General features: G+C 44.7%; 2 protein-coding genes across 2 annotated transcripts; both read right to left on the bottom strand.

Moving 5' to 3' along the window:
- Nucleotides 1-5,738: 5,738 nt before the first annotated feature.
- LOC115090112 lies at nt 5,739-8,787 on the bottom strand. The gene has a single exon (XM_029598827.1). The coding sequence runs from the start codon at nt 8,758-8,760 to the stop codon at nt 5,785-5,787; it is 2,976 nt and encodes a 991-aa protein (XP_029454687.1). The 5' UTR covers nt 8,761-8,787; the 3' UTR covers nt 5,739-5,784.
- A 43-nt stretch (nt 8,788-8,830) lies between these two features.
- LOC115090113 lies at nt 8,831-9,701 on the bottom strand. Its single transcript, XM_029598828.1, has one exon. The coding sequence runs from the start codon at nt 9,676-9,678 to the stop codon at nt 8,860-8,862; it is 819 nt and encodes a 272-aa protein (XP_029454688.1). The 5' UTR covers nt 9,679-9,701; the 3' UTR covers nt 8,831-8,859.
- Between the last annotated feature and the right edge of the window lie 2,438 nt (nt 9,702-12,139).

The raw sequence follows: 12,139 nt of genomic DNA, 5'->3' as shown, positions 1-12,139 counted from the left end.
AGGAGATAAAAATGAAATGGTATCATTTACCAGGAAATGATAGATTGCAGTGGAAAGGATGGTCTCAAAATGATTCATTGCTATAATTAACAATATGTTTGATTAGGATGAAATGCCTGAATGAACCACTGGTCCAAGGAAAGTGAGACTAGTAAAGTCCAGTGATCAGTCAGACTGCCATATCTCCCATCAGATAAATTACATATGAAACCATGTTGATTTTCAAGACCTATATATAGTTACAATACACCAACCACCACAATGTCAACTAATTATACATGTAACCAAACTGGAGGAACAGAAAAACCCTCTCGCACACAGTGACTGAGGGGAAATATTATAGTTGTTAATCTGAGTGGCTTTTCTGAAAAGTATTCTCTTGCTGTTTGCCACAAACGAGCACTATTTTTCCCTATCAGTTTCTGGAGATTAAAGAGGCCCAGAAACTCACCCAAGAGGTAGGGGGGAGAAACAGGAGCTGAAGGTGATGTAATTTAATAAAACAAACTCTAACCAGTGGGTAGAAAGTACTTCTTAACATTTGATAACGCAATAAATATCAGAGATCAAACAAAACACTTGTTAGTTATTTTTTTCTTTGCTCTACTGAATTATACTAAGAAATAAAGGTGCTACAAAAAAAAAAGCCTCTTCCTTTTTTTTCTGTTTTTAGTTCAAAACTTTCAAAGGCCACATCAAACTCAAGCTCCTTCACATAAAACATAAACAGATAAATATTTTTGGCTGGATTTTAAAACCCCGACGTGCGTAAATCCCGGGGTTTACGCGCACTGAACCAATTTTCAAATGGGCCCAGCCACACGCGTAAACCCCAGTACACAAGTAAGTGCCAGGGCCTGAAAAGGCGAGAGGCTGTCTGAGGGCGGGGGAGGGGCAGTGCTGAAGGTGCCAGTACAGAGGCCATTTGCTGCTGTGCCAGGGGAGTGCGCGCCAACAGTTGGCCGGTGTGCGCAAGTTGCTTCTGCTCCGGAGGAGCAGCAATTTAAAGAACAAAAAAAAAAAGGTACAGGAGATTAGGTTTAGGGGGTGGGGAAGAGATGGGAAGGGGAAGGGAGGCTAGGGTAGGGAGTAGGGAAGTTCCCTCTCAGTCCGCTCCTTAATTAGAGCGGACTGGGAGGAAACTGGGGAAGGCCCCGATGCGTCGTCGCGTGAAACTTGCCAAATTCGCACCGCCTATGATTTTATAAGATGCACGCGTCCATGAGTATGCGCCGGGTAGCGCGCATATTTTTTTAAAATCTACCCCTTAGTTTCTTGACTTTTTCCAAAATTGTACATCCTTAGAGACAATTCAGTTATACAAAGGTTAATCTTTTCTGTCTCTTTATTTTTCCAGGATTCTTTTTTTTTTTTTTTTTGCAAGAGTCTCCTGTAATCTCACCCAGTTAAGTAAATGTTTGGAAAAAAATGTTTCAGTCTATCCAGTCCATGTAGCTAGACTCTATATATAGACTGTTTATCTAGTCTGACCAGACCTAAAAAAAATAGTGTCAGGTGTGTGCACACATATCTCTTTTCTGTTTTCTCTCTGCAGCTCCTTTGAATTCAGCAACCTCTTAACTGTAGACTTTTTACAGTTGAATCTTTGGTCCTCTTCTCTTTAGGGTACCTACCACTATCCTTAAGAAATAATAATAAAGAAAAAAAAAACAAGCAAAACCCTGCTACTCTAATGTGCAATTCTTTCGCAAGAAAACTTTATGTGAATGTTTCTACTTTTAACCTGGCACCTTGTTGAATTGTGAGGCCTGCTAGGTAGGTGTGAAATAATCTTTAAAAGTAGTGTAGTCCCCAGCTTTTTTTTCTCTTTTTATTATGGTTTCAGTTGAATTTCACAGCACTGGTAAAGAAATTCTGCAAAAGGATATTGGTGAACTTATTCAGGCACTCTTAACACATCTTAGTTTCCTCTCTACAGTGATCCACCATGTAGCAACTTAAAACCCCAGACTTATTTTCCTTTTCAAGATGTAATGGTGGGCATACCTGGGAACTTCTGATTTCCATTCACCTTGAGGCTGTTGTGGATTAGTGGCTGGGGAGGGAGTTGGAGGTTGGCTTCAGCAGCAGGTGCACAAACTTTCTTTCATACATACACACACTAACATATTCACATGTTAATGTAACCGTCTGTTTTTAATCAGTAAGGAGGTCCAGACAACTGATCCGCAAAGATAGACTTTTATTGCTAGCAAGATGCAGCTAAGACAAAGGCTCAGTACAACTGCATACCACGCCCCCTCCGGAGCAAACTTTTATGCACTTTACAACTCTTATCTTTCACACATGCGTTCTGGTTTTGCTGAGCAAACATTTTACAAACTGCTGAACAAGCATTAGCTAGCGTGGTCCTCTAGTAGGTGTAGCTTATGATCAGACTATTGTTTCGTCATTTAATTGACGGGTTAGACATTTTGCGGCGGCGTTCGTATTAATACAATACAAAATATGAATCCAAAATGGAGTCACGTTCACTAAACGTTAGTGCGTAAGTACGTCATTACGTATTAGGTTCCGTTTGCGTTGCAAATGTTAGTAAATCAAGATGGCTGTGCGTTTCACTGCAGCATGGTTAGACTTAGTTCTTCAGGTCTTCTCGTACAGCGATAGTCCATAAAATTGAACTCCTTCATTCCCCCCCTTTGATACTTCAACTTCGATAAGAAGGCGTAAGTATCACCTTCATTGGTGAACTAACTGAAATGACAAGAAAAATAATTAGTACCATAACTCTGAGTGAGGCCCTAAATTGTTAGCCAGGTCGATGGTGTCTTCACCGGTTTGAGACGGATGGGCCCTATTGGCTTCACCCCCCTTTGTAGCCGGACTTCACCTGAGCAAACAAGGTGGCCGTACGTGTTAAATTAAAAATTAGTGTCATAGTAGACTGAAGATTCATCTTCTGACTCTGAAGAATCACTGAAAGGTAGCGAAGAAATTGAAGCGTACTGGTTCAGCATCATAATTTGGGCGGCTGCACGTCGATCAGCGATCTTCTCCATCATAGATGAAAGGCTCCTGAGGAAAAGAGGGAAACACATAGGGAGGAGTGCACAGGATAGTAAGAAAAATAATAAAGGGAATAAGAGTTCTTTGAACCCAGGAATAGATGTAAGCCAGGAAGGTAATGAAGCTGTCCAATCCAAGGCTCCAGACCAGGATTGTACCGGAACATGCGCCAACCGCACCATACGGTCTGTGATTTCCTCGATGACTTTACTCTTATCATCGATCTGCAAACAACAATTGGAAAGGTTAAATTTCCCACAAACACCACCTTCCTGAGCAAGGAGGTAATCCAGGGCTAATCGATTCTGGTATACAGCAGTAATTAATTTGGTATTTTGTTTGGCAAGAATGTTAAGTGCTAGAGCAGAATCATTGGTGAGGAACTCGAGAACAGCTTGAAGTCTGATTATACGGTTGTTCATGTATACAGGCGTTCTGTATCCAAAAGAGCCATCCTCCGCCCATGTTCCTGGACCATAATATTCGATAATCCGTTCGGGTGGCCATTCTTGATCGGACCAGTCTCCGATAGAGACCTTTTGTCTTCGTCGCCTACTTGGCTTCATTGGACTATAGACAGGCACCCCTAGCGTTTCTCCTGCTGTGACTGGTAGCAGGAAGAAGCTAGGACGGATAGTAGCTAGGAAGCAGGTACCGTACCATTGAGGAGGTAGTTGTTCATAAGCCCGTCGTCCACATACGAAGTAATAGCCGTCTGGGGCTATGAATGACGTGGTTAATTGGCCAGCTGCTTTCCACGTAGCATTTAAGGTAGGCTCGGTCCAGAATGGTGTGGGTATGGTATGGTTTTCTGTTTGCCACCATGATTGAGTATTACTGGCAACTGTGAGAACTCCTGTGCATGGGGAGTTACCGACAGGTACTGTGTACAACTTGGAGACGTGCCGTGACAAACATTGTCTTCCGATGACATCCGTCTGTAGAGCCCATTCATAAGGATTGTGATTTCGATTATACGTGGTGGATGTGTTCATAGTGTTCAAGTCAGCTTGAAAAATCTCCCTGGCCTCCCATGGCCATTGTTCTCCGATATTAGTGCCACCACATACAAAGCAATTTTGTACTTTCAGGGATAAGGCTATGTTCTCAGCTAAGTTGATGAACATATTTTTTGCTTGGTTGGAGATAGCATGCTTTTTCAACTCCTCATTGATTTGAGAAATTTCATCGAAGAAGGACTGGTATCCTACCACAGTGGTTTGATGAATGATAGGGAGCGGTTTTTCTCGTCGCTGAGTGATAGTAAGGTATGTCATGGGATCTCCTCCTGTGCCATCAATCCCAAAGCCCCAAGTATCTTGCCATGGGGATCCCTCAGACCGGACTGGCCATTTTAGAGTAATGAGGTTTCCTGCTCCCTTACTTAGTCGACTCATTCCAGGGCATCCTGAATATCCTCCTCCAGTATAGTCACAGACCAGGTTCCATCCAGAAAGTTCTTTATCCCCGGCACACGGTAGCCACCGGGAGGGATTACTGGAACGGTCATAGGGACAGAGATATTTGTGATTGAAAGTATAGGCTCTCTTCCATGCTGGAGAACCACAATGCACTGCGCTTGGATGTTTGTCGATGGCATCACAGGCGTTGAAGTCAATGGAGACAATGGGTGGTCCTCCAATTAGGACCTTTGTTGAGTTGATGTAGTATAGAATTCCCTTTCCAGCTGGTACGATGTCAGAAGTATAAGCTTTTGGCAATCCGGTGGTGAGCGTTATATTGTAGTACTTGGGTGTGGTAGGCGAATGACAGATGAGCTTGCCGTTAAGGATACATCGATGGAAAGACTGTTGTCCTTGAGTGGTGTTTAAGGCACAAGCAGGCTTTTTTATACATAATGGTGGTGGCTGAGATTGATGAATGATTGTGAATACCAACTGGTATCCGTCTTCAGTTGTAGTGCGAACTTGCTTGATGCATTCTGTACAGTTTAGGCTGAGCGAAGATTGAACTGATATTGGTACTATAGCTATGAAGATCATTAGTAGCCATAGGATTCTCGGATTATGGCAAAGATGAGCCATAGTTGAGCAGAAATGATGATATAGAGGATGCTGATGAACCATTTCCAATCGCTGCTGGAAGGGCATATGATAGTTAGAGCGGTTACCAGGAGGGTACTGATAACCCATTTCCAAAGTATTGATATCATATGCTTTTGATGCCTGCGGGAGAAGGAAGAAACAAACAGGTTATTAGTATTTTGTGACTGCATTAGTTTCTATAGCAGGTTGACCTTTGTTGTATTTCTAGTAAAGCGCAGGGTGCTGTCACCGGTCTTGGAGACCTGCCAAGTTTTGGTGGCTGGTTTGACTCGGCTCCAGTGGATCCATGTGGGACAACCGGATACTTTGAGAGCGGTAGGTGTGGTTAACAGCACAGTGAATGGTCCCTTCCATCGAGGTTTAAGGAAGTCTGATTCATCCCATTCCTTGATCCACACAGAGTCGTTCACCTGGAATTTATGGATAGGATTGATTAAGATTAGTGGCTCTGTCTCACAGGTATATTTGCGAATTGCTTCCACAGTATTGTAGAGTCCTTTCATTTGGTTGCTGAGTGACATTTCCCCTTGGACTTGTAAGGATTCGGGGAAGGAGGGCAACGGTGGCGGCCTTGCGTACATCATTTCATAAGGGGTTAGTCCTGATTGTCGTGGAGTGCATCTGATGTTAAGCAATGCCAATGGTAGCATTTTGGGCCATTTGGTTCTTGTTTCTTGACAGAGCTTGGCTAATTGACTTTCAAAGTTCTGTTAGCTCGTTCAACAGTCCCACTACTTTGAGGTCTCCATGCGCAATGGAGATGCCATTTGAGGCCCAAAATTTTGGTGAGGTGTTGAGTTGCCTCGCTGGTAAAAGCTGGGCCGTTGTCTGAATTGATCTGCCGTGGTAATCCATATCGTGGTAAGATTTGGTTCAATAAGAGGGAAACGACTTCCTTTGCAGTTTCTGTTCGCGTAGGCACAGCTTCAATCCATCCGGTGTAGGTGCATACTGCTACCAGCATGGCTTTATAACCTAGTGCAGGGGTCATGTGGGTGAAATCAATTTGACAGACTTGAAATGGTATAGTTCCCCGGAGAACATGTCCCGGTGCAGGACCAGGTCCATTGCGAGGATTATTTCTTGCACATGTAACACATTGATTAATTGCATGTTTAGTCAATTGTGTGATTCGGTTTATATAGTATGTTTTTGCCAGTAGTTTTGCCAATGAATCACGTCCCAGGTGTGTATGACAGTGTGCTTCTCTTACTATTGTCCACGCAATAGTATCAGGTATCCATATCCGTCCGTCTGAGATGATCCACCACCCATTCTGTTGATGGAAATTTTCAGCTTTTGCCCAGTCGTTTTCTTCGGCTGAGTAGGTGGGTATTTCAGTTGGAAACTGCAAGAGGGGGCATATGGTCATTCTTGTTTGATAATGGTCTTGGGCTCCTGCTTTGGCGGCAGAATCAGCTTTCTGGTTTCCCCGAGCGATAGGATCAGATTTTCCGGTGTGTGCTTTGCAATGCATTACGGCCACTTTGTGTGGTAGCCATACGGACTTTAACAGTTCATGGATCTCTGGCGCATTTGCCAATTGTTTTCCTTCGGCATTGAGAAACCCTCGTTCCTTGTACAATGCTCCGTGGACTTGGATGGTTAAGAAGGCATATTTAGAGTCTGTATAGATATTTACAGTTTTCCCTTCTGCCAACTGAAGAGCTCGAGTAAGGGCAATTAATTCAGCTTTTTGTGCAGACGTTCCTGAAGGCAAGGGTCCAGCTTCAATGATATCATCTTCAGTTACTACTGCATAGCCAGCCACTCGTACTCCATTCTTTACCTGACTACTTCCGTCTGTAAATAAAGTCCATGCGCCTTGCCAAGGCTGATCCCTTAAGTCAGGTCGACTGGAGTGTACTGTAGCCATGACTTCTTCACAATCATGGCTTACTGGTTCAGGTGCTGGCATTAGAGTGGCTGGGTTTAAGTTTTTACTGTCTTGTATTTGAATTTCAGGAGTTTCACATAGTAAGGCTTGGTACTTTACAAGACGTGAGTTGGTCATCCACTTTGGTCCATGTGTTTCGAGCAGTCCCTGAATGGTATGAGGAGTTGTTACTTGCAAAGTTTGTCCAAATGTCAACTTGACTGCTTCTGGAATTAATATGCATGCAGCCGCGATGCTTCGAAGACACCCCGGCCATCCTTTGGCAACATTGTCCATTCCTTTTGACAGATAGGCAACGGGTCTCTCCCATGATCCGAAGGTTTGAGTCAGGACCCCAATGGCCATTCCTTTTTTCTCATCTACAAACAGATGAAATGGTTTAGTTACGTCAGGTAGCCCCAGAGCAGGGGGTGAGATCAGGGCTTCTTTTAGTTGTTGTAAGTGTACTAGTTCATGTCCTTCCCACTGGAAGGGTTGAGATTCTGCTTCTTTACCCCGTAGCTTGTCGTATAGGGGTTGGGCAATAACTGCATAGTTAGCAATCCAAAGCCGGCAGTATCCGGTGGCTCCCAGAAATGCTCGCAGTTCTTTTTTGCAGGTTGGTGTAGGCTGATGTCTTATTGAATTTGTACGAGAGATTCCAAGGCATCGAGTGCCTTCACGAATTCGGAAACCTAAATACTCTACTTCTAATTCACAGATCTGGGCTTTCTTTTTGCTTGCCCGGTACCCTTTTGAATACAATGTCTGTAACAGGTGAAGGGTAGCTTTCGCACAGTCAAGATATGTGTCTCTGAACAACAGTAAGTCATCAACATACTGTATTACTGGCCCATGTTTTTTCTGGTAAGTTTTCAAATCTTTTGCCAGCTGTTCCCCGAAGAGCGTGGGAGAGTGTTTGAATCCTTGAGGCAACCGAGTCCAGGTATACTGTTGTTTTATTCCAGTGTGTGCATTTTCCCATGTGAAGGCAAAGATCTTCTGACATTCTTCTGCTACCGGAACGGAGAAGAAAGCATCTTTGAGATCGATTACACTGTACCACTTTGATTTGGGATTGACTTGAGCTAGAATGGAGTACAGGTTGGGTACCAGGGCCACCAAGTCCGCTACTTGGCTATTTACTTTTCGTAGATCTTGTACAGGTCGATAGTCGTTAGTACCAGGTTTCTTTACTGGTAGCAAGGGAGTGTTCCAGGCAGACCGGACTTGTCGCAGGATGCCCAAGTCAAATAGTCTTTGAAGATGTACTTGTATTCCCTGTCTGGCCACGTAGGGAATAGGATATTGGGCTTGGTTAATGACTTGTGCCTTCTCTTTCAGTTCTATCCAGACGGGTTCAGCCTCGGTTGCTAGTCCTCCTGGATTGTTTTCAGACCATACTGAAGGTACGCTATCCATCAGGTACCTTCGTTTTGCATTGAGAGGGGTATCTTCCTCATATCGGTGCTCGATGGTTCGTTCAACTATGGGAAGATGTAGTCTCCATTCCTCTTGGAGAGGACAAATAAGGGAAACAGGATTGTCTGCAAAGGAAGCTTTGATTTCACCATTTGATTCAAACTGTAGAGTGGCCCTTAATTTGCAAAGGAGATCTCTACCAATTAGTGGAACTGGACATCCAGGGACATAGAGGAATCGGTGGGATACTAGTTGTCCTCCCACTCGAACCTGTCGATTCTGAAGAATAGGGGCTGCCAGTGGTTTCCCGGAGGCCCCTACAATGGAGATGCTTTGTGCTGTGGGAATAGCGATTGCAGTAGTCATCACAGATCGTTGTGCTCCAGAATCTAGTAATCCTCTGAAGGTTTTAGCCCCAACCTTTATTTCTACCAACGGGTCGGAGGGCAGGGCTTCCTTGTTTAGTCATGAGTTTCGCCCGATATCGTCACTAGACTCGTCTGACAATTCGTCCAACGCCATTTGCCATTCATTTTCTTTAGATTTTGAGGGTTTTGAACTGTTCCCTCCTTCGCCCTCCCGTGGTTTCTCAGGGCACTCAGCCTTCCAATGTCCTTCTTGTTTACAATATGCACATTGATTGACCCCTACAGGCGCTCTTCCTCCTCTGAAGGATCCGCCTCTTCCTGATCTTCCTCTCTGCCATCTTCCTCTCTGCCCAGGGTATCCTCGATACTTTCTGGCCTGCTCTCCGAAATTAGTTTCTTCCATTGCTGCCGCTAACAAGTTAACACTTTCTCTCATCCTTCTGCTACTTTCTTTTTTCTCCTTTTTCTCATCTTCCAGCTCTCTATTTCCATAGACTTTGTCTGCCATAATTTTGAGCTGGCTGATGTTCATTGCTTCAAATCCCTCTGTTTTCTGGAGTTTTCGGCGTATATCGGGGCATGACTGTCCTACGAAACTCATGACTATTATAGGGTGGTTCTTTTGATCTTCTGGATCAAAAGGGCTGTATCTCCGGTACGCATCCATTAGTCGTTCGAGGAAGTCTCCCGGAGTTTCGTCCTTCTTTTGTACTATATCCTGGATTTTAGTCATGTTCATAATTTTTCTTTTTCCCTTCCTCAAGGCTTCTAGGAAGGCTCTCTGATAAGCCGCGATGCGGTCTCGTCCACTGGGAGATTGGTAGTCCCAGTGAGGGTCTGTTGTCGGAGCAAGTTCCCTTGCAGCGGCATCAGGATCACCGTCTGACCCGGCTCCACTTCTGGCTGCTTCGTCCATGTTTTGTTGTATTTGTCTTCGCTGCTCAGTGGTGAACAGGAAAGAAGCCAGATGGGGAATCTCCGCTTAGTTAAAGACTGGATCATGGGCACATCCACATATTCCCCGCTGCGGGTGGATCAGGCCTGGGCTCACCCGTATGGGCTACTAGCTGTGTTACAAGCCTCTCCTGCAAGCTTAAATACTTACTTAGTTTCTAGTGTGCTGGTTAAGCCTCTTCGTCAAACCTGGGTTAAATTTATGCGCTTGCTAAAGGTGGACAAGGTGAACCCCTTGCTGTTACCTGTTCAAGGGAATCCAGAATTTCTTCCGGGATTACATACGGCTCCATTTCAAAGGTGGGGCAAGCTGGGAATAACCTATGTGGGACACGTGGTAAAGCCGGAGGGCACATTCTTTTCTTTGAAAGAATTGCAGGACACATATGGAGTTTCCACTAAGGAGGTATTCCCATATTTGCAGCTTAAACATTATATTGCGTCTCTGTCATTGGGAGGGGAACAGGTGACCTCCCTTGAGAAGATTAAAACCCACTTGCTATTAGAGCAGGAAAAGCCGTCGTCATTGTCTCAGCATTATCGATTGCTTAAGCAATTACAGCTAAAAGATAACAGGGCCATATTGGTGGAAAGATGGAATAGGGATGGGGTATTTGTGTTAAATGCTGCTATTCTTGAAATGTGTTTTAGACGAATCCCGCAGCTCTCCACTAACATGTACTACCGCGAAATGCAGTACAAATTTCTCCGCCGCAGCTATGTGGCTGCCCAAGAGGCATTTTATTGTAAAATAGCGCCTTCGTCTCAATGTCTGCGTTGTGGCTCAGCGCGGGGCTCGTTATCCCATGCATTTTGGGCTTGCCCGCAGGTCCAACAATTTTGGCAGAAGGTGGTGCAGTACTTGGAGTCAGTACTGGGGTTCCATATTCATTTCTCCTATTATTGGCTACTTTTTGGCTGCATTTCGCATTTGAAGGTGAAAGCTCTGGGAGCCCGTCTGTTTATACAAAAAGCGTGCCTAGTAGCCAAGAAGACGATCCTTCTATATTGGAGGGAGCCTGCGAGGCCATCTTATTGGGCGTGGCGCAATAATTTACATCATATGATGCAGATGGAATCCTCTATAACACGCCTAGATCTACGGCGGAGGAAACACTTCTTGGAAATATGGGAGCCATACTTACAAAGACTTCCACACCGAGTGCGTAGCTTAATTGTAAATTGGTGACTGAACTTCGGTGATTCCCACACTTAACATCAACGACCTGAATAAAGACCTGGTTTCCGGATGGCAAAGAGACATTGGAGAGGGGCGGGGCAGAGGGGGTCAGGGAAGGGTCGGGGGTTTTATTGTTAAGGCAAACCTGTCTGTATTGGGAAGTTCTTTTTGGCTTTAATTGTTGTTATCTACTGAAAACTCAATAAAATTGTTTATTCAAAAAAAAAAAAAAAAAAAAAAAAAGAAGCCAGATGGCGGATGTCAGCCCAGTTGGGATTATGTGAGGAGAAAATTCCGTTTAAAAAATCAATCATTTGATCTGGTTTTTCAGCGTAGGAAGGGCCGAGCTGTTTCCAGTTAAAGAGATCGCTTGATGAAAAAGGGACATAGGTATATAGTCTAATAGTCTGTGTAGTTTGGAAAGCATTTTCCTCACTAGGGACCGCAGGTACGACAGTTGCAGTTTCTCTGATTGGGAGTTGGAGACTGGCAGCCGCTTGTGTTCTCTGACGAGTATGGGCTGAGACAGGAGGTTCCGGTTCGTCCTCTGCTCTTACCGATTCTAACTCTCTTTTAGTTTCCTGTGAAGTACTAGGCAAGGGGTCCGCTTGTTCATAAGAAGGAATCGGTGGCAGATTAAGCAGCGGTGGGTAAAGTGGGATGTAAGGCGGCGGTGCTGGAACTTCTGGTTCGTCAATTAATATGGTCTCCGCTGCCGGCAGTGGTTTAATTTTTTTTTCTGTAGTTTCTTCATTCTTCTGGACTACCAATATGGCCGCCTCCGGTGACGTCATGCCGTCTGCGTCCAATATGGCCGACTTCTCCTTTCTTTTCCGGTTGGGTGACTTCCGGTGGCCCGCCTTCTTCATCTGCGCCACCATGATGAGGGCAGCTCTCTCTACTAACTTTTGTGCCCAGGACGGGGGATTGAGAATAACTTCAATCCAGGCATTAATATATGGGACATCTTCAGGAAAACCTGGCTGATCCTCTTTTGTGACTATTATTCGGACTCTAGAGGCCGTGACAAAATCGAAAGTTCCTTTCGGGGGCCAGTTGACGCACAAGCTCGGCCACCGATAGGCACAGCGTTGGATCATACCAGGTTTAGTACAGGTATGTTTATCAAATACTTCGCTAAAGTGCTCCGTCATGACTTTTAACGGGGTCGACCCTCCCCCACCCATTTAGGATAGAGGTACAGACAAAGAGGGGAAGGGATAGCAGATAGGTAAGGGGTCCG

The sequence above is a fragment of the Rhinatrema bivittatum genome, chromosome 4, assembly GCF_901001135.1.
Source record: "Rhinatrema bivittatum chromosome 4, aRhiBiv1.1, whole genome shotgun sequence".
Lineage (NCBI taxonomy): Eukaryota > Metazoa > Chordata > Amphibia > Gymnophiona > Rhinatrematidae > Rhinatrema > Rhinatrema bivittatum.
Note: the sequence above shows the minus strand (reverse complement) of the source record. Positions and strands in the feature narration are given on the sequence as shown.